Source organism: Coccomyxa subellipsoidea, assembly GCF_000258705.1.
Source record: "Coccomyxa subellipsoidea C-169, whole genome shotgun sequence".
Classification (NCBI taxonomy): Eukaryota; Viridiplantae; Chlorophyta; class Trebouxiophyceae; family Coccomyxaceae; genus Coccomyxa; species Coccomyxa subellipsoidea.
In genome coordinates this window covers 127,079-148,409 of record NW_005178023.1, presented here as the reverse complement: position 1 = coordinate 148,409, position 21,331 = coordinate 127,079, and the positions used below count along the sequence as shown (strand labels likewise).

General features: G+C 51.0%; 4 protein-coding genes across 4 annotated transcripts; 2 read left to right on the top strand and 2 right to left on the bottom strand.

Moving 5' to 3' along the window:
- Positions 1 to 1,750: 1,750 nt before the first annotated feature.
- COCSUDRAFT_67944 (hypothetical protein) lies at positions 1,751 to 3,854 on the bottom strand (the record flags this gene model as incomplete). Its single annotated transcript, XM_005643526.1, has 5 exons — positions 1,751 to 2,126; positions 2,375 to 2,482; positions 2,852 to 2,946; positions 3,352 to 3,467; positions 3,816 to 3,854. The coding sequence occupies 5 exons, from the start codon at positions 3,852 to 3,854 to the stop codon at positions 2,110 to 2,112; spliced, it is 375 nt and encodes a 124-aa protein (XP_005643583.1). The 3' UTR covers positions 1,751 to 2,109.
- Positions 3,855 to 4,662: 808 nt separating this feature from the next.
- COCSUDRAFT_31327 (glutathione S-transferase) lies at positions 4,663 to 7,684 on the bottom strand. Its single transcript, XM_005643525.1, has 7 exons — positions 7,518 to 7,684; positions 6,961 to 7,127; positions 6,694 to 6,759; positions 6,374 to 6,424; positions 6,048 to 6,120; positions 5,586 to 5,680; positions 4,663 to 5,353 (listed from the first exon to the last, which is right to left on the bottom strand). The coding sequence occupies exons 1-7, from the start codon at positions 7,633 to 7,635 to the stop codon at positions 5,276 to 5,278; spliced, it is 648 nt and encodes a 215-aa protein (XP_005643582.1). The 5' UTR covers positions 7,636 to 7,684; the 3' UTR covers positions 4,663 to 5,275.
- Positions 7,685 to 7,927: 243 nt separating this feature from the next.
- COCSUDRAFT_34342 (hypothetical protein) lies at positions 7,928 to 9,066 on the top strand. Its single transcript, XM_005643524.1, has 2 exons — positions 7,928 to 8,673; positions 8,864 to 9,066. Exon 1 carries the CDS (start codon positions 8,393 to 8,395, stop codon positions 8,567 to 8,569), a length of 177 nt encoding a protein of 58 aa, XP_005643581.1. The 5' UTR covers positions 7,928 to 8,392; the 3' UTR covers positions 8,570 to 8,673; positions 8,864 to 9,066.
- A 439-nt stretch (positions 9,067 to 9,505) lies between these two features.
- Positions 9,506 to 19,631, top strand: COCSUDRAFT_44823 (amidase signature enzyme; the record flags this gene model as incomplete). Its single annotated transcript, XM_005643523.1, has 18 exons — positions 9,506 to 9,688; positions 9,954 to 10,136; positions 10,529 to 10,617; positions 10,905 to 11,038; positions 12,799 to 12,950; positions 13,220 to 13,273; positions 13,441 to 13,542; positions 13,903 to 14,049; positions 14,556 to 14,718; positions 15,147 to 15,264; positions 15,760 to 15,972; positions 16,159 to 16,180; positions 16,248 to 16,350; positions 16,817 to 17,010; positions 17,902 to 18,072; positions 18,400 to 18,499; positions 18,877 to 19,060; positions 19,505 to 19,631. 18 exons carry the CDS (start codon positions 9,506 to 9,508, stop codon positions 19,629 to 19,631), a joined length of 2,439 nt encoding a protein of 812 aa, XP_005643580.1.
- Positions 19,632 to 21,331: the final 1,700 nt, after the last annotated feature.

Below are 21,331 nucleotides of genomic sequence, written 5' to 3'. Positions count from 1 at the left end.
TGGCAAGCGCAGACTGTTCAAGGACAATCCATGCCTTTGTGCGATTTTTTACATTTGGGAAGAGGAGAATTGTGTGCGTCACTGAGAAGAATGAACACATAGCTTCTGTTAGACCAGTGTGTACTGTTAGCATAGCAAGCCAGCAACACTGAATACTGCCGTGAATTTGTTAGTGACCCGTGGTGCACATAATCTTTTCTCCCCCTCCTGTGAGGGTCCCCGTGATATTCAAATCCAAACGGAAGGACTACTTCATTGGGACCCAAATTATTATTTTGTATGCGCTAGGCATCTGCATCTCCAAGAGTATTACACTTATACAAAGGTAGATGAGCGCATAGAGACTGTGGTCCAGACTGCTTGATTCCAGGGACCAGGCTGCAAACCCTTGTCACAACAGAGCCCCCAGTGATGTTTTGGTGTTCTGTCCCAATGCATGCATAGTATGTAGTGAAGCATCCTAGATAGACATGTTCTACTGTAGGTGTTTGGAACTCCCAGGATCTGAACGCAAGACCTGCACTTTCTTGGCATGCACATGCGGTTTGCTCAGGAATTTGCAGCAGAGTTGACTCTCAACCTTGCCAAACATCTCAAGACTAGCAAGCTGTGTAACAAGAAGAAGATCGACATACTTCAAGGCAACAACTCGTTGCCGCCAATTTTTAATGATGTCAACAAAAAAATTTATCCCGCCATGTGGCACCAGATATGGGGACCACGAGCAGTGCAGAGAGCTATCTAGGACAACAGTATCAAGGCATTGCCACTGGGGCCAATGTAGCGGCTACAGCAACCAAACCGACGCCGCCCTGTTCAGATGCCACAAATCCCTCGCCATCTCATAATATGCACATTCTATGTATCATTGGTGTTGCAGTGTTTTGTGGGTGCCACTTGTGGAACATATCCGGTTGTGTGTTGGTTTTTAATTGATTGCAAATTTAATGTATAGAATGTATTTGTTAAATGGTGAAGTTTTGTGTTATAGTTTTTTAATTGTGCCCGGGCAGCTGACGCTAATCCCAGGCCTGCCAAAGATTATTCCGTGGAGATACCCTCTTGGAGCACTCCTACCACGCCGCCGCAAGCTGAGTGCAAGGCAAGCAGCGGGGATACCCGGACCGTCTTGTTGATCACGGTACCGAGCCGGACAGGTAAGTATACCTGATTGGACCATGTCAATGGGTCCTGATGAGGGATGCCATTCGCCCAAAGCCGAGCGAGTATGGGACCGACATCTGGGGCTGATTGGACCGATCATCTCAGCAAATTTAGATCACATTGCCTCGACTACGGTGGCCTCATTAAACATGAAACCTATTATCTCGATTCGCACACGGTGCTGTTCTGTGACTGGGTGATCTGAGTGTGATCTTGATCTGATCGGTTGATGGCTTGGCCAGAAGGAGCACTGGATTTCGTATTTGCGATTCTGGACTAAGATCAGCTTGAAATAATATTTTGGGCATACATTCTACGATCTGGAGGATAGTTGAGCTTCCTCTTGATCCCTTCCATGGCATGGCATGCTATATCTTGCTTCCTAGATCGCCACCTGATCTCTCAAGGTGGTGCTCTGCAATGACAAGTGATTAACACGATGTGCTTTTAATCTGCACAATAATGCAGAACAAAATAAGCTGTGCCACTGCATGGTGAACAGGCACACGAGTTGGAAATTCCAGCTGCAGGGCTTGCTTTGACTGCTTGACAGAGGCGATCAAACAGACAACTGTGAATCAACATTCCCCGTCACACGTTTACATGCCTTTCATCTACTGCAACAAGTGGAAATCTGCAAGGTTGACAGATCACTGCTCCTCACTGTGAACCCTCGAGGTCAAGGAGTCTTGACTGTTCATCAAACTCTTACAAACCCAAGTCTCTTCCGAGGATGAGGACCATCCTATATCGCAGCTCTGCAGGATCTGATCCTTTCATGCTGGAAGCACATTGCATCGGCGCTCGCTCATCGCTGCACTCAAACTCATCCCTCCCTTGTGCACGGCACAGCAGGTGTGCTCATTTGTGATGCTATTGCTCTGTCTAGCTGGCTAGCTGGTGTATGCATTTATCAATCTCCAATTGGGCTCGCGCTGGGGCGCCCTATGGGAGCAGAAGCACTGCAAATCACAGCAACCTGGACTTTAGAATGGTGCACAAGTCACTTTGACGCTTGGAGCACGGACTGTAGCAGAGGACCCCATGCAGAAACCCGCATGAGGGGCAAACCCGCGCTAGTATCAGATATCCTGGTTGCCCATCACTGCGAGGCTGCTCAATGCCATTTGAAAATAAAAAGCACACAAAAATACACTTGCTTGCATGGGGTGTACACACCAAACATGGTCTGGTTTCTGCGAGCATGCACCTGGGCAGTCAACAAACTCGGCAAGCAGGTTGGCATCAACAGCTTTGGAGTGGACTGCCTCTGTGCTCAGCAGAACCAGGTCGGCCTCCACCTGGTCCACGGCGTTCCCTGTGCACCATAACATTACTAATTTCTCTACTAGAGAAACAAACGACACGTTGTTTGACATATATTTGACATTTTTAACGCCATATGGCCACTCCACCTCTGGCCTCTCCGCTGCTTAGACAAAGAACACAGTAGGTGGTCGCCTCAAGCATGCGGAACAAGAAACAGCACCAGCACTTCAAAAAGCCTAGATTTTTTATGCAATGCTGCTCTAGCCTGGTACGTCAAGACACATATCAGATGCAGGTGCAGCCTTGCCGGTCGCGCAACATGGTATGCAGCATTATGAATGCTGTGTTCTAACGCTGCAGATCTGGAAGACCCCACAAGAGAATATTGCTCCAGGGTGAGGATGCCAAATCTCCTCACCTACAACTACAGAGGAGTTGTGTGTCTCCTCTGCCGCGAGTGACACCTCCTGGAAGGCTGCGTTGCCCGTGTCAAAGCCATTCTCCTTTAGGTGCCTGCGCAGCACATGTGCAGGATTGCTTTTCATGCTCCAAACTATCACAGGGGCTCTGCTTCAATAGCTTCATGTGGCATGGCCCTGGTGGGCCCCTGTCAAGAAGGAAGAATATGAATCCTGAGCAGCATGCTCCCAGTTGACTGGGCCATGCTTGGGTCTGGTATGTTTAACAAGAGGTGGGAACTGTGGGAGCCTTTGTCTGCAGCTTGTCTGCAAAGGCACCTTGCCTGTCTCAGCAGGAACAGCATGTAATGGTAATGCAGTGACAATGACCTCTTGTTCATTCTCTCAGGGGTGTTTATGTCGCTTGCGGACACCAAGGCAGGCGTCCGGCTGGCTTTGGTGAGATGTTATCAATCAGGGGATGAGATGGTGACACAGCACAGTACAGGAGGGCTCTCACCAGAGCGCCGTCTCAATGCGAGTGGAGGCATCGCCGCCTGGCTGCGCCTTGTCCACAAGTAGCACTGTCATCTTGCTGTTGTGAGCTGTCCCCAGCCCAGCCGCTGTCGCAAACGCCTGCACAAGTGCAAAACTAGAAAATTGAACATGATGCTGCTTTGCAAGTGCTTTGGTCTGACAGCATCCGCCTACTGCTCCAGACCCTGTGGACCTCCTTTCTACAGGACTCACACGCCCCGAGGCTCACAGACCACACAGGATTTGAAGGCCATCTTTCGTTGTAAGCTACACCGGGGTGCCGATAGGGGCAAGAGCATGGGACCCCAACCCATCTTGTCTGGTTACCATGCCTATTTGGAGGTCGATAGAGACGATCGTTATTGGACAAGTCTGCAACACTGACCACAAGAAATCAGGTGGAGGTCCTGGCCAAACTTTGCAGGAAGCTGACGGAAGCTGAGTCACCTGCTTGGACCCATCTGAGAAATAGGGGTTGCTGTCCATGATGGCTAGCAGGAGATGGTCGTATTTGAGGCCTCCGGCAACTGGCGTGGCTGCTGAGCAACTCACACGTCTCGATGACGGTTGCACGCCTGCACCCAGTGGATGGACTAGAATGTTCACACTGCGTCCGTATTCCTCCTCCTTCCGGATGTATTGATTGCGTGAATCTCGAGGATTACTTCAACAAACGCTCTGCTGTTGGTGTGCCTAGAGGACACACCAACAAGCATGCATCCCAAGGAACCGATGGTTTCGACGCACCTGTTCGACTGTAATGAGGCAGTCCTTCAAGAGCTGCTTTCCTGTGTGTTCTTGTGACGGACGAAATTACTTCATATCGAGGGGAAGGTCTAGAACATCCAGTCGCACGGTTGGAAAAGCTTCTAGAGCAAGACGCATGCGAAGCGGTGCTTGTGCTCACAGACGCCATGACCGGCACGTTGGGCGCTCACAGGACACTTAATCTCAATCTGTACAAAGTCCTGCTGCTTCACGCTGTCAAAATCCAGTCTTGAATACATTCCTCTCTCTTTAACATGCTGACTAGACAGGGCGAGGGTGGAGGAAGTCTCGAAAATACGTTCCCAGCAGCAACAGCCAAGGCCAGTTTGGGAGCCGAACTTGGGCTTGGAGCAAGCCCACAAATCCCCTGTGAAGTGCTGCTTGACAGGCAGCCCATCCTCAAGGAGCATTATTTATTGGCACGCGGATGTTCCCATCATAAAGCCTAAGGCTTCAAGGCCACGAACCATGAAAGTGTGAAAACCTTGCTCAATTCATTTGGGGTTCCGACCAGCTAATTAGCATGCCTGCGCAAGACTTCGTTACATAATTGAGGTTACATCGTGCTTGCACGCCAGTGTATGCAAGCTTTCCTATCTACAGCCATGGTGGCCACATTTCCAACAGACTAAGACAAGCTGCAGGTTGTTAACACGGTGCACATCCATATACACACAAGCAAAGCCACTGCAAAGTGCAGAATATATGTTCAAAGATGGCTGCACATGATCTTCCATGATCAGCTGCATACTACTTAGTATCAGTCTTTGCGATTGAATGATCAAAGCAAAGCGCAAACGGATGCAGAACGGCACACTCAGCTACTCTCCCTACAGTCTCTGCAGAAACCTGGAATCGCAATGAAATGACTGAAGCGCACATCAGCCATGTCCACATTGCATTGAAACACCAAAAATGCTACCACGTGCTCAAGGGCGCCCAGCACGTGCACTGTGAATCTAGCGCGTTTTGTGCTGCGGCAAAACTCTGGGCACTGCATGTCCAAAACGGCTCTAGATAGGCAGAAGCCAACCAGCCGGTGAGTTGGTAGGCTAGGCACGCGCAGGGATTGCGCAGCCGTGCTGACTCATCTACTGGCATGTTGTATGCTTGCTACGCAGAATTAGCTGTGGTGGTGCTCACAGGCTGTCGAGCCAGTCCTTGCCAGGAGTCTCCTTCCAGTGCGGCGGGTAGCTGTCTTCAAAGGAGGGGCGAGCCTGCATCAAGCCACACAACAGAATCAGCACGTTCAAGGGAGAGACCCAGATGTAGACTGGCTTTGGGGGCTGGGCTCAGAGCCAGAAACCAAGACGCCCAGACAAATCATCTCTTACATACACAAACTCAGGCAACACTCAAAAAGTATGGCATCAGTGCATCACAAGGCATTGCTCAGTTACTCGAAAAGTTTCTGTGCTGACATGTCAGGGGATGTGACAGTGTGACTACCTCGATCTTCTCAGCGTACTTGTTGAGCTTTGGGAAGTCCTTCAGGGTGCCTCCAAAGCGCTTGAACACCAGCAAGAACGGTCCGAATGAGATATCTGCAGGTGCAACCCATCACACAAGCTTTTCAGGAACGTGCTCATGCATGCATGCATGCATGCATCTTACAGCGTGCTCTGCATGCACCACTCCTGCGAGGATGCCATTGCTACATGGATGGGGAGAATCTTGCACTTCAGCAAAATAGGATGCTCTGCACAAGTGGGGGCATCAAGGGCAAGCCAGAAAAATGACTCGGCAAGAGACCATTGCCCAGAGCAGATCTTGGGGCCGAATTTGAAGGGCCCAGAGCTTGTTCCTGGCACTCGACAGTGTAAAGTAACATTTGCAGAAAAGTGTGTTGTGCCAGTCATGCATCAATTAGTTGTCTTGCAAATAAAGCATGGCTGCTATCACCAGTCCCACCTGCCAGTGTGAAGTCAGGGCCTGCAATGAAGCTGTCTTCGCTCAGGTAGCTCTCCCAAAGCTCCAGCTCTGCCTGCAATAGCCAAACATCAAGGGTGGAAAACATGTATCTCGCATCATGTGTTTTCAATTCATGCATGTCTTGCAGACGGTGGTCACAAGTGGCTGGGAGATTCACAAGAGCATTCCGTGGGACAGGCGTTGAATTGCAAACAGATTGCAAGATGGCAGGTGTCAAGCGTGCCCTTTGGGAAAGGTGCCCAACCATGGAAATAATTACTGTTAATGACCAACAGAAAAGACACTCATGAGTTTGGGCAGCTCACCTGTAGCGCGTCCAGCTTGTCCTGAGGCAACGCTTCATCAGCATTCGTCCACTGCATGAAAAAGCATACAACATCAGCTACCAGCAATCTCCTTGAACGCATTTCCGCAATACATGAAAACTCCTTAATCAGCCCTTTATCCACCGACTGCATCACCTTGCATGAGGTATGAAATCGTCCATCTTTAATTTGGCCTGCATGACTTGTCCCATGGTACAAGTGGGGAATCTACATGCGTCACTTCAAAGTATACGTATGGTGTCGTGATTGTTTTGCGCTCACTGCAGGAGCGGCTGAATGGCAGCAAAGAACATACACACCTTGAAGCGGATGACCTGGCTGACCTTGTCGTGGAAGTTTGCAGCCTCCTGGAAACGCTGGTACACCTGCAAATGTCACAATGTGCACATTGAGCCTAAAAATCCGAAGAACTTGAAAATCCCACCACTCGTGTGGGGACATCCACCAGTCTGGCCACCAGGTCTGGTGCATGCATTGCACTTGGCTGACAAAAACGTCACAAATGTTCCAAGCAAGTTATTTTTGATAGTTCTCTGAAACGAAACAAAAGTTTGGCTTCTGCGCACCAGGGCACGGCCCTCGATGGTGGCAGGCAGCAGGGATGGCTCGGGGTACTTGTCCTGGAGATACAGCAGGGCGGCCAGGGACTCGTTCACAACGACGCCATCGTCCAGGAAAGTTGGCACTTGGCCCCTGGGGTTCAGCCTCAGGATATCCTCCGACTTGTGTTCCTCTGCCACACAACAAGCACATGCACATGGTGAGCAACAGGCTGGCTTGAGTTACAAGCCATGTGACGGTGTTGCTTTGATGTCATGCACATGAGGATCTCTAATCAGATTCGAAGAGCAGCATTGGTCCGCCAAGATTTCAAGATCGGCAAATATTACGAGAGCATGGCCTCCCTCGAGAACGACGGCACCCGCCAAGCGCCCCGCATACTCACATGCTTTGGCTGCTTTGAGCCCTAAGTGATACAATGGAGTTCTTCGATCATCGAAAAGCGTGCTAAATTGCTAAAACCTGACGGCTAGCCAGCTTGATCATGACGTGAATCTCAGAGCGCTCTAAAGACAAGCATTGCACTGCACATGGCTCGAAGGGGTCTGAAGGTCTGTCGTACTTTTGGAAAATTCGATGAGCTTGCTGTCGTACTCCAGCCCCTTCTCTTTGAGGCCGATGAGCACCCTCCATGCTGGAGCAGAGCCACTGCCCCACCAGATTGTCCGCTGAGCAGCCATCTGTCCTTGACTCTTACCCACACTGCACCGTATAGCTGTTGCTTTGTTGGTGAATGGAAGAGACTGCATATGATGAGACAATTCCAGAATCTTCAGATGAATTCTCCGGGGTCAAAGGTGATTGCATAAAGCTTCCAGATCAGCGGAAGCTGCCTCCTCGTAATGGTTGACTCGGTCAATTGCTTCTTTGTTCCCCAATGTCGAGTTTGGAAGGATTCCATGACAGCAGACATCATGTGTATTGGTTGAAGATTGCCTTCTCCTCACAGCAAGCCATCCATTTGCGTCGTTTGCGCCCAACTTCATTACAAAGTTGATCAATGCAATGGGCATCATCATGATCCTCACATGATGATACCAGCACATGCCACAGCTGTGACAGCAGTGCTCCATGTAAATGTTGCAGAACTTTGTTGAACGCTCATGATCATGGCATTTGAGAACTTAATGGCTTCGTAATAAGCTGCCAGCTTTCCAATTGAGCTCACATTTCCTCGAGGAGGTGCACATGTCAGTTGTCACTGGGCAACACTCTGGCCCATTATGGGCGTCTCTAGTACACTTCTTCTTTATTTCAAAGCCTGTTCTGTTCATGCATGCGATCTGTGCAGTACAGCAGTCGCATATTGGCGCAAGCCCTAGCCTTAAGCTGTGCTACCTTCACCCTTGCGTAGGAACTCAAGTGCAGTACGACTGCAGAATGAAATTTTTGAGCCCTATTGAATGACCCGCTGGCTTGTCAGGAAGGCCTGCCTTTATGAGGCAACTGTTCATCGTCCTTGAGCAACCACACCCGGAATGCGAATGCCTTTTCGGCATGCATCACAACCCCCAAAGATGCAGAAATGGAAAACGTTGCGAAATGCTAGATTGGGTATTTGCCTCGATGGTGGCAGGCAGCAGGGATGGTGTCGGGTACTTGTCTTGGAAATGACAGAAGGATCGCTAGCGACTCGTTCACGACAGTGCCAGCATCCACAAAGGTGGGAACCTGGCCCCTGGGGTTCAGTCTGAGGATCTCCTCCGACTTGTGTTCCTCTGCCACACATCAAGATGCCCTGAGAGAGGCACATGACACCAGCATGCAACACCAATCCATAGAGGAATGTTTGCACAGGGGATATTAAATCATTATTTCAAAAGGAGAACCATGACTGCCCTACTTTGTAGAAATGGCCTGCCTCTAAGAAAGTCAGCTCTTCACAGTGGGAGATTACACGGCACATACCTAATAGTGCCCGATACTGCGGGTACAAAAGGGTGCATTGATCGTGAAGTCACTCTTTGAAAACTCAACGACCATGCTCTCGAGTTCCAGACCCTTCTCCTTCAGGGCGATCAACACCCTCCATGCGAATTTGACCCACTTCCCCAGTACAAAGTGCGTTGAGCGGCCATTGTGCTCCGCAGCTTCCTTAAGATCTGCAATTTAAGCTTTGGACTTTGTTTTGGCGGTGGAGTTTGCAAAAAGACCCCGATGCATCCTTACGTATCATGGCTAATCTTCCCAGAGAGTGGAAGCTGCTCTCGTGATCTCGGAAAAGCGGGGTTTCCGGGAGATGTGAGCGAACCTCCTGAGACCACGTCGTTGATCTCAGATGTTCTTCTCTTGTCGCCAAAGCAGTCGTGCTACACATTTAATTATTGATCTCTGAAAGAGTGATACTCGTCAATAGCTGTTTGTGCACCTCGCAGTAGCTTCCATAAGCCATCGTAGGAGTTAAAAGGTACAATGGTGCCCGACTCCCCAGTCATGCTGCATTGGAGCTCTTGATTTCGAGTATACCATATTTCTAATCTCAAAGAAACGAATCAAAAGTCTTGATCACACTGCTGTGGTGCAGGATCAGCCGAACCCGGATCAGTTGTAATGGCACCAGCTGAAGTTCCAGTTGCAGTTCTTCCTGGCACGCCCTCCAGCTTCCCCATACCGGCAGAGAAGCTCATAGCGCTAGCACAGAAAGTGTTTGCGACCAACAGCGGCGTGGAAGACCCCGACCTGCTGGCTGACAATTTCAGATTCGAATTTCCTGTGGTGTCCCTGGCCAAGAAGGTAAGGCTGTGCCACAATGCCCTTACCTGAGCGTCTGGCACTTGTTCCAATGCTGGATGCCAGCCTGAGGTGGTGGCCCACTGGATCGATCTGAGCAGACACAATTGTCGTCGCATCTGGGCATTCTGCTCCTAAATCTTGCATCATTCTCACCACTGTCTTCTGGACTCCAGAAGAAGGTCAGAATGGCTTAATTTACTCCTATACCTTTCTGAGGATGTTGGCAGATTGTGTGATTCGGACACTGACATTTATTGAGACACAGGACTTTGTGAAGGCGGTGAGCGGCTTCAATCTAAAAGATGCCTTCCCCAACATGGAGTCACACCCCTACGACTGGCGAGTAGACAAATATGAACCCAACCGCGTCTGGTGGACTGTGCGCAACACTGCCACCCACACAGGGCCGCTGAGATTCTTCGGTGCCACCTACAAACCCACCGGCAAGGTCAGCCGCTTACTCGGGACCCCTACAACACCATAATGTGGTTTTGCTTGGACCCGAAAAATCGGGCAAGGGGTGGGATATGTGACAGCCGTTACCTGCAGCTCGCCTACAGGCACCTCTTGCCAGGCAGAGCATGTAATGATGATTGCACCACGATGTAAGCCTTCACTGGATGCAGCAAAGAACAGGCCCGTGGACAGGCCCATGCCGCACGGGACATGCAGTGGCACTCTCCCAATGACCAGCCTTCCTCTGGAGAGGACATGAGTGTTGCTGTCAGCTGTCAGGGGGTTTGGCAAGGAATGGATCGATCCATAGTAGATATCCTTTAAACCTCAGGGTCTCAAAGGCTTGGTAATGGGCAATTGCATTGAGGGCAGTGTGAATTGCAGGTTGTGTTGGGGGCGCCAGAGTGCCTGTCATACACATTCAACGAGGAGGGCAAGGTGACATCGTTCACTGGTGGCTACATCATGGACAGGTAATCATTGCTGCCATCATTGGTTGATCAGCACCTTGCACTGTCACTCTGGTTTGGCAGCCCTTCAGGGGCCTTGCTGCCGCCCTTTTGCTATGCTTGAGGTTTTTTCTGTTGCACAAGAAATTTACGGTCTTTGTAGAGTCTGGCGGTGTTTGTGTGCTATAGTCACGCTTCTCCACGCCCCTTTCTCCTGCCCAAAGAACCCAGTCCTGGCACGGGTTTTCGGCGTCCGACATGGTGTACGATAGGTTACGATTTTGTATCAAGCCACAGTATGCACTGCGCAGGAGGGTGGGCAACACAAACAAGCTTGGGGCAATGTTCGGCATCCTGTCAGCCATTGGGGCCCCCGTGCCATCTCCAGGATCCCCCCTCTTCTTTGTCAGGCTGGCCACAAATGCAGTCCGCAGCCTCATCTCAGGTGAGCAGGCTCTCCCATGCACTTCAATAGGATAGGAATATAAACAAACTCCTATGAGGGTGAAATTGTCTTTACCCGGCAGCGCCAGGAACCACAAGTGTCAAATTGCCTGCCAGTCTGAACATCCAACAGCTTGCAGCAATCTGCTACTGTTCTGACAAGTTTTGTCTCTTGTTGTGACGCATCAAGCGGAAGGTGTTTGCTGAGGTGTCACTGAGAGGCATGGTGGATGCGCAGGTGTGTTTGAGTTCATCTTTGGAAGCGGCAAGAAGAGCAGCTGATCCTGAGACTGGTCCAGAAACTACTTCCTTCCGGAGAAGAAGTTGGTGATTTCTAATAGTGATAAGCCACAGTGATCAGGTCTGGGATTAGTGGCGGGGAGTGGTTAGAGCAACACTTGAGGAAAGGCCTGCTGTAGATGATAAGTTTTCCAGCTTAGAATGCATATGCTGCATGACGGTCAGCCTGTAGCGTACAGGCTGAGTGACTCAGAACCGTTCTCAGTCTGAGGTCTTCAAGGCCTGCCGCGGCAAGGTTCCCCTTATCCTAGTATGGAGTGTGTATCCCTAGTCAGGTCACAGCTTTTCTTAAACGGCTCCATGGGCGAGTCACCCATTGGACGTCCATGTTGGGGACATCAGAGATAGATCAGACATTAAGTGGATGGTGACTGGCGCTCTTCGGTCTGATTGGAACGGATTGATACTCTGTTCCGACACATGGTACTAGTAGTACTCAGTACAGGCTGCGGGTTGCTAGCTGTGTAAGTGTTTGAGAATTCTTCCAAGGGCAGATAAAACGCCTGGCTTTGCTTCTAGCTGTTCACATGAAAACAGTGACAGTAATCATGCCTTGCACACTGTAAGTGATCACACCTCCTCCATACACCTGTGTGGGACTTCCTGGCATTCAGCTTCCATCTGCAACGAAGCCGAGCTGCATCGGTTACGAAATGATTAGAATGGAGGGCTTCTGTTGATCAATGCGCAGCACATTGACGAAGCTGTCCAGACCCAATCGTAGCAAAGCACCATCGAGCACTGCCACACGAAATATCCTTGTGTTATTGCAGTTGGGATCGGTATTGGCTACGTAGACAAGACTGCGGCTTGATGCTGGTTCGGGGATGCTGATCCCGTCGAGCCCTCGGCTGGGCAGGAGGGGCTGCCGAGACGAGCGCGCTAGCAATGAGGCTTTTGCGTCGACGAGCGATAACTGTTCCACTCATAATCGCATTCGTCTGCAATCTAGCAGGTAAATCCAACACTATGTGTCACAGTTGCCAACAGAGCCACAGGAGCTTTCCTAGAGCAAGAAGGTTCTTCAGGCGGTTGGGTGATGCAAATGGAGAGTGTGTACAATTACTTGCACAGCTTGCTTCTTTTCGATTAGCGCATCGAAGAGGATAAGATGTGGACAAAGGAAAATCTCATGTTCGGCTGTTCCCAGTCTTTGATACCATTCAGTCTTGCATGTCCAGTTTCTTGTAAGATCCTGAAAACCTGTAAGATTCGTTCTTTAGACGGAGATGTTCTGGATATCCTTCATTGAGCACCTTATGATCTGGGCAGGGACTCCAAGGTCAAACCTTCCCATGGTGTGAAGAAGGGCTTTGTGGCTTTGTGTGACCGCCTGCCCTGAGCTTGTCAAACGCAAGTAGATAGTTTTGAAACCTTATATCATATGTATTCCTCCTCAGCTGTGCTCCCGATCATCAGTCCTCTCCTGTCCTCAACGTACTGACAGGCTTTTGGACGCAGGGAGCCATGCAGGGTACACAAATGGGGACAGCTTCACGCTCGCATCCAATTACACAACCAACGCTGTGACGGTAGCTGGAGTTGGCAGCCTCTGTCAGAGCGGCACGCCAGTGTTTCCAGCAGTAGAAGCCACAATCTCCACAGTCCACAAGGTGCAAACACAGATTTTAATTTCACTTATCAGCGCGCCACACACAGAGGTCGTCCGGGGCCTCAGAGTCCACGGGAATGCGTGTAGCTACCCTCAGTACTCTTTGCTAGTCTTTGGCAGGCCCAGCATGACAGATTGCCATCTCAGCAGTTGAAAAAGTGCCCCCCCATCACATTTACTTGGTCCGCAGTCTGTATACCATACATTTTCAGCTCGTCACATGTGTCTGCCTAGTAAAGGTCTCACCCAAGCTGTGTTGCTGTTGTGCAGGCGTTTGTGGATGGGAAGGTGACATGCTCACAGCTTGTCCAGGCGTATGTGCAGGTACGCAGCATACTGTGCACCTCCCATATTCTTTGCTGCCTATCTTACAATGAACCTGCATCAAGCATGCACGAATTGCAACTATAATACTGGACAAGAACTACTGGGGATTACTGGATTTCCAGTGTAATTGCCATTTAAGCTATTTCTGGTGGGGTGGTCTGCAGAGAATACAGGCTTACGACAAAGCCACAGGGCTATCAGCCGTGAGGGTTCTCAACCCAGATCTGGAAAAGGAGGCTGCAGCAAAGGATCAGCAGCTGCATCAGGTACGCACCGGAACACTACTTGTCAACGCTGGTGTGCTGCGATGGGGGCATTGCTCGTTGGGGAGCTGGAAAACCAGCAATCATGGCCCATGCCTTCTTGAATTGCTCATGGCAGTTGGTATCTATTCCAGCCCAGTCAGCTTTGCAGCCCAATACGGTGATTATGAGGCATGCATGGCTGCGCGTACTGTGGGTAGGGTCAGAACTGGATCTCTGTGTGATATGGGCGAGCAAGCAAGCAAGAAAGAAAGAAATCAGAAGAATGCAGTGATTGCTTCAGGGACCAAAATTGGAAAGGCACGGAAAGTCTTACCCTGTCATCCTCAAAGCTGTGAGATGACTCAGCTGTTGCCTGTTCAGGCGCGCCAGGCTGGCAGCAACGGGCTGCCCGGGGGCCTCTTCTGCGTGCCCGTCCTGGTCAAGGACAATTTCGACACTGTCAGTATGGCCGCCACTGCCGGCTCCGCCGCACTCCTTGACAACTTTGCTTCCAAAGACGCGCAGCAGGTGGGTCTTTCTGTTGTCCTGCTCACCCTTGTGAGCAACCTGTCTCCTGATTAGCAAATAGGATGGGGCAACAGAAGATGTGCAGCAGGCAAGGATCCGGAAAATATTACTCATCCCTTGTTACGGGGTGTGGGGTTTAGGGGTTGATCCCACATTTTCAAGTTCGAGGATGCTCAGCAGGGTCGCAAGCAGGGAACCCCACTTTATTTTCCCCATTTTTTACAATCTGGAGGGGGTGGTAAATTAGCTGATAGTAGTAACCCCTGCAAGCTGGCAGCAGCAGGAAACGTGCAGGAGGTGGAGGGTGCGAGCTCGCCTGCTCACCCCTGTTCTGAGGTGCAGGCGTTCAGGGTGGATCATAGGATGCATCCTGCTCTGGTGTAAAATGATGCCTTATGCCTTGCAGCGTTGTATAGCAGACGCTTCCCTTGACAGGGGTTGAAGGGTTCAGAGCAGAACTATCAGGGGACAAGCCGATTGGAGAGTTTCTGATTGCATTCTGCCAGGTGGCGCGGCTGAAGGCGGCGGGGGCAATAGTGCTGGGCAAGGGGAATATGGGGGAGTGGGCATTCTCGCCAATCTTTTCCATCAGCTCGGTGGCGGGCGTCGTGCGTAACCCCTACGACCTCGATAGGACCCCCGCCGGCTCTAGCGGGGGGCCTGCTGCAGGTGGAAATCCTTGGTCCCCCCTCTTTTTACGTTGTCATGCCTCCTTAAAAACAATGCCGAGAATGCTGTGCGGCCGTGCTGGTCTCATTCGACGCAGACCAGCATTCTCTCTTGCAGGCACCTAATTTCCACATGTTGCTGGACATCCCTCGATTCTCGATCCCTAGGAACTGATTCACAGGTGGTGATAATAACAATGATTTCCACATGGTATCTCCTTGGACTTGACACCTGAGTCTCTCAGCGCCGCTTTGGTGGCCGCTGTGCAGCACTGCATAGTACACCAACCCTCTGGTGCCGTCCTGGATATTACCCCTTAGGAGTAAGCAGGCGGCACTGATCACCCCCTGATCATCCACATATGTCCCATGAATTAACAACCTGGAGGTCATGAGCTCACGTGTTTCCTAAGCGTGCCATGCGTGCAGGGGTGGCGGCGAGCTTTGCTCTGGTGGGACTGGGGACAGACACGGGCAATTCTGTGAGGGGCCCTGCCTCGCACACTGCCCTGGTGGGCATGCGCCCCACTCTGGGCCTCACCAGCAGGTGCGCACAGGCAACCCTGGAAATTACACGCTGTTGAAACCGCAAGGTGCTAAAGGAAGGGTCCTGAGAAGCCCGCCAGGCTGGTGTAATTCCTCAGGTTCCGAGGCCTGAGATGGTTTGTTGTTCTCTCTATGGCAATCCTGCTGCTGGGACATGCTGGCTACATCTGCGATTACCATTAGTATCTTGAGAAATCATGCTTTTCAATGAAGAGATGTTGACACTCCTGTGGGTAGGATCACGGTTGACGCAGAGTAAGCGGAAAAACTACAATCTTTTGCAGAATATGGGAAAGCCTGCCCGCTTGGGCAGTGTCAGACAGAGGAAATGCACGGCTTGCAGAGAGTATGCAAAGCATCACACTCGAGGCATTGTCAGACTGAGCCATTGCAATGCGCACTCCGGCAAGGCTCGGAGACTGCCACACTCTGATGCAACTGAATCACAGCAATTTCAACAGCATATGTCATTCTGGATTTGATTTTGATTTTGCAGGGCGGGCATAGTGCCGCTGGACAACTCGAGTGACATAAGCGGCCCCCTGGCGCGCAGCGTGGAGGATGTGGCGCGCATGCTCGAGGCGCTCGCAGGGCCGGACCCCCAGGACCCCCTCACGTTGACTAACCGCTTAGTCACCGCCAACCGCACCGCCAACTACACCCGCTTCCTCGCGCGCGACGGCCTCCAGGCAAGCGCAGCCCTTGCTCTGTAGTCATGAGTAAGGTTGTTTGGCGATGAGAAAGCCAAGGACATCATTCTGCTACATGTTGAACTTAATGAGAGAATTTGATGATCATGCACACCAGCGGGCCAATATTGCAAGAGCTAGATTGGGGATGTTCTCAGTTCATTGTGCGTACATTCTCTATTGAGTACGACGTGTCAATTTTTCAGGAGCTCGTATGGGCTCCTGCCAGTCAGGGCTGACTCAGCATGATGACCCACCTGTACGCTAACCTGGGGTTGCATCGATGTGGCTGCAGGGGGCGCGCGTGGGGGTACTGCGGCAGGTGATAAACACGGACATCAACGACACAGAGGTCATGCAGCTGTTCCAGGACGCGCTCACCCTCATGTCAGACCACGGTGAGTCATCGGATTGGTCATCAAATCATAGTCTCAGGCACTTTGTTGCTGACAAGCATCAACATCAAAACGGCCAAACCCTCCCAACTTTAGGACGACTACACGAATGTTCAGGATGTGCGCACTGATCTTCGATAAAGCAGGCCTTAAACGTGATATTCTTCTTGTAAAATGCTCAGACATCTGCGCCATCTAGCATGCTGTCTCTGGGCCTTGCACAGCCCACGCGCTCAGATAGTGCAAGGCTTCAGAGGCTAATCTTGGCATGCCCTTTTGGCGGAAGCTAAACATGTCCTACGGTGTCTGACCATGGATTTTGCTATAATATTCGTACAAGCAAATTGGCGCTATGTACGCTGCGCAAGGGGTGCAGATAGTGCACCCGGCGCCCAGCGCGCTCAGCGCATTTCTCCGATTTGTGATAGATTCCGAAATTTGACTTACTTTGGCCCTGCATGCGGCGCAGGCGCGACGATTGTGGAGGATTTCAAGATAGCCGGAAATTCCCTTGGGGGCTACGACTGGGACGGCCGCAGCGGGCAGTGGTGGACGGGCAGCACTGCCTCCGGCCACTGGGAGGACATAAACTGCGGCGCACACTTCAAATCCGACCTCAACTGGTACCTTCGCACCGCCGGCACGCGCTTCCGCTCGATCCAGGTGTGATTTGCAAAGATTTTGAATGTCCAAATTTGAAATTGAACAATTTTCAAAGAAGGTGCCCGCGCTCCGCCGACACGCGCTCCCGCTCCTACCAGGCAGACGCCGCAAAATCTCCTTTGTGCATTTTGGATTTGAGTTTGATTGGTTGCGATACTAGGAGCTCAGCCAGTTGCCACAATGTGCTGCAGCAAATGGGCGGAATTTGGCGGGCACTAGAAACGGGGAAGGTGGTTCAGAAGCTACTGGGGACAATTAAGCAGGTGGGTGTCAGGTGCAACGACCATTAGGTGGTTTCGCGGCTTCGGACGCTGTGACACAAAGCTGCATAATGCAAGGGCGCCCTTCTGTCCAACAGTAGACCTGCTGCTTCTTCTCAACACTGGCTGAGGAAATACAACATTCTGCAATCCATCACATTGATGGGCCCTTCTACGAGGGCCATTGACAAGATCCTAGAATTACGGTAAAAAATGGTAGCCCAGGTCCCATAATCATGTCTGGGAGGCATGGTCTGGCTGATGAATACCCTCGACCTTGATTAAACAAATAGGCATACCTTTCTCGGCCTTTTGGCTAAGATCAAGTGTAGTATCTGTTCTTATCAGTTTAATATCTGATACGAGGGACATTGTCCCTCATGATATTAATCTAATCTTTTGCCCGGGGGCAGAGTGTTGTGCTTGCACGACCTCTGCCCGCCCATGGCCTTGGCATCGCACTGCCGGCTAGGCTGTGGACCGGTTAACACAAATCAGATATATAAGTCCATGAACTTCATCAAGAAACAATACCACATCAAACAAAAATTTTGCAAAAGAATATTACATAATCCATCAATTTTCCAAAGATCCACACGATGCCCTTAGATGAAACATGACTGTGCTGCAGGAGATAGCGGACGCTGGCCTGTACCATCCGACAATCAACTCTTCGCTGTCTGCGCGTGCGGCGGTCAGCTACACGCCGGCGGATTACCCGACAGATGAATTGCGCGCGGCCGGCTTTGTGTGCGGCTGTGGTGACTACTTTGACAACCCCTGCCGCGCCGAGTTCCGCAAGGTGTTTAACCTGGTCTATGTCACCAAGTCCCACTGGTCTCTAAGGTGCCAGCTTGACTTGCTTCACTTGAAGGCACCTGATAGGAAACGCAGGTATGCACAGGCAGGCTTTGTTCATGGAATAATATCCCTTCAAATTGCCAGAAGGGGTGCACAAGTCCTCCCCTGCGGTGCTGGGTCCTACCAGCTGGCTCAATGTTCATTTGAGCCTCAAATTCGGCGTGCATGCATGTCACCAGCTCTGCGTACATTTCACATGCATGCTCCTGGAAAGCATGTACATACTTTTGGGGCTCTGGCTGAGGGGCGTGGTGTGTGGTGCCTGCAGAGGCTGGTGGAGTCGATGAACAATGCCAACCTGGACGTGATAGTGTACCCCACGTGGACTAACCCGCCGCGCCTCATAGGAGACTTCTTCAGCCCCGACGGTGAGCAGGGCAGCCCACTTGTGCCATCTTTTAACCCAACAGCAGCTACTGCACAGTGCGCTGTTGTGAGGCCTTGAAGCACAGCGGGGTCTAAGTGGACCAACAATATTTGCACCAGATGCTGCGCATGTCTTAACAAGGCGGCTTCTTCTGTGTTGTCTTCTATTGATTCTTAGTATAATGTCGATGAAGCTGTGGGTTGAGCACCCACCAATGGGTGAATAAGAACATAAGAAGAGTGCCCCGAGCATGGGCGGCGGTGATGCCGAGATCAGGACATGCCCTGGCGGATGTCAGAGGTCGACATATGTATCTGTGGTAGATTTGCGAAATCACACCTTGGTACGCGTTGATTACCCCTGCTTGTGACTGCCCAGGCAACGATTCACCCCAGGTCGCGCCGCCGACTGGCGCACCGGCGATAACGGTGCCGATGGGCTTTGTGCACCGCTCGGGGCGCTCGGCTCTGCCGGCCGGGCTCCAGATGCTGGCGCGGCCGTGGGACGAGGGGCGGCTGCTGCGAGTCGCATTCGCGTACGAGCAGGCCACGCTGCACCGCCGGTTAGTCACCTGCCACCTCAGCGCCCACGTATGCGCTTACATTGTTGCATTCAAATCACGAGGCAGCTCATTCTCTTTACATTGGCGCTTGCACTGCCTGGTGTTTCTTACATGCACACTGGACATCATCAGTGCCAATGTCAGTGCTTGTATTAATTATTATATTGCGGAGTCTCTCTGCTTTCTCGGATCTCTCAACCTGGCTCGCAGTTCCCATTTCTTGGTAGCCTCATGCGGTCATTCGGGGTAGTGTTGGCAGCCTTGTTTCTGGAGTGACTTCTCGGGGCTAGCACTGTCCTGTACAGTGGTGATATTGCACCTGTGCTTGGGAGGATCGCTCACGTGCTTGACCTGGGAATTTGCCTCACTGCAAGGATTTGTGCCGTCCTATTCCACTCTGCAGAAGATTGTGGAAGCTTTGATCCTCAGACCTAATGTGCGCAGGCCGCCCCCAATCTTTCCAGAGTGCAGCGGTGGCGGCGGTGGCGGCAGCGGGGGGACTGTGGGGTCTGGCGGATCGGCCAATCCGCCGGCCCCAGATGTCAGTGTGCGGTCTCTCAGCGGGAGATGACTAATGGATCCCCCAACTGTTCTGGGGGGGGGGCCCAGGGAAATTCTAGCGATTGTCAGGGTTTCATAACCCAGAAGAGGGATCATCCCTGGAATTTGAGCTTAGCTCCTGGGTTCTGGAGCGGGGGTGCTACTTTGCCCAGAATTTTCGCCAATTTTCACTGCCAAATCTGCTGGGCAGATATTAAATCCTTGGGATTACCTAAACATTCAGAGGCGCTGCCCGGGCATGCCTGGATCTCTACCTGTTGCCCGCATGAAAGAAAACACCGGTTGCTGAACTGAACTTGGGAACTGCGCATGAGCGGAGTATTGCGCTCCCGTTTGTTGAAGAACCTGTAGCAGAGTTTGGTAGAATCTCTTGTTTTGCACATTGATAACTTATGAGAATTTGGCTGACAAAATAGTCCCAGCCAGCCAGAATTGATGGACAGGCGGGGCGAGGGCCCCTGTATTGTTCTGCTCAACAGCACATGCTGGCAGCAAGCTCCAGTGAAGCTCTACCAGGTTGACAGCGCTGTTTCATTTGTGCAGCGCAGCATGAGGGCTGCTTGTTGAGGAACACTGTGTCACTGTGAACTCCCTAGGGTGTCACTGTCACACTGCCAGTGCTGAGAAACTTTAGAATGGTGGAGCAGTGACTCCTATTGCTATGATGCTATGTTGAGGGCTGCATTGAAAAAAAAACATGTTTTGCTCTGACTGTACTTTGTCGGAAATCGTAACAAATTCTTGGAAATATCGGTTGCGTAGTGTCTGGAGCAGTGGCATGGGTCCTATTGGGTTATTCTTGATCGTAAAGCAGCATTGAACAGTTGACAGGCCGGCCCGGATCTGTCTGGCTTAAAGATGCTGTGGAAAGTAGACAGCTGTTTGCAGTGTATGCATAGCAGCTGCAGTGCACGTCACTTTACTGATTCAGCATCAGGCTTAAACATGAGAGGATCCTGTCAATCTTCTGGAACGATGATGCAGCTGATGTCGACATATGCATGCATAATCACAAATAAGCTAATAAGAGGGAGGACCTCCAGCACAGCCGCTACCAGTGGTAGGAAGGGCCCCCAGTGGCTAGCAAAAGGTAAAAGAACTAAAAGCGCAAATACTATTGATACTATTGTTGGTCATGACTGTTCATTATTGTCGGACATCATTGCTGTTCTCACACAGAATCTATAATCACTCTCATAGTTTGCCTTGCCGTCACAGTGGCCTGGCCCAAGCTGGTTGGGGGAGGTATAATTTGAGCACTGAGTGCATTAGGTATGATGCAGCTTGTCATATCTTCAACGCAATGCCTCTGGTCCATATAGACCATCGTGTAACAATGATACAGGAAAAAGCCAGGAGAACTCTTTGGAATTATATCCACCGCCCGAGAGTGAAGCAATAAAAGCTCATTATTTTTGCTTAAGCTTACCAAGTATAAAAGCAATCTCTCCTTTTACTTACGTAATTTAACGTGGCGGGGATTCAATTTGACCAGTCAAAGGATGACACATCTCCCGGAACACAGAATGGACTCTTCACAAACGTCTCAACTGCTGCCTGACGCATAGAATAATATCATGATAGTTTTTCTGCAGAAACTGACAGAGTTGCGCGGCGATGAGACCTCGGAGAACGTGCTGCACCTTCCTTCTTTTCTAAGGCAAAGTGCAGGATAGGGTTACCTTTCTTGACACAGGGCAACGAAGAAGG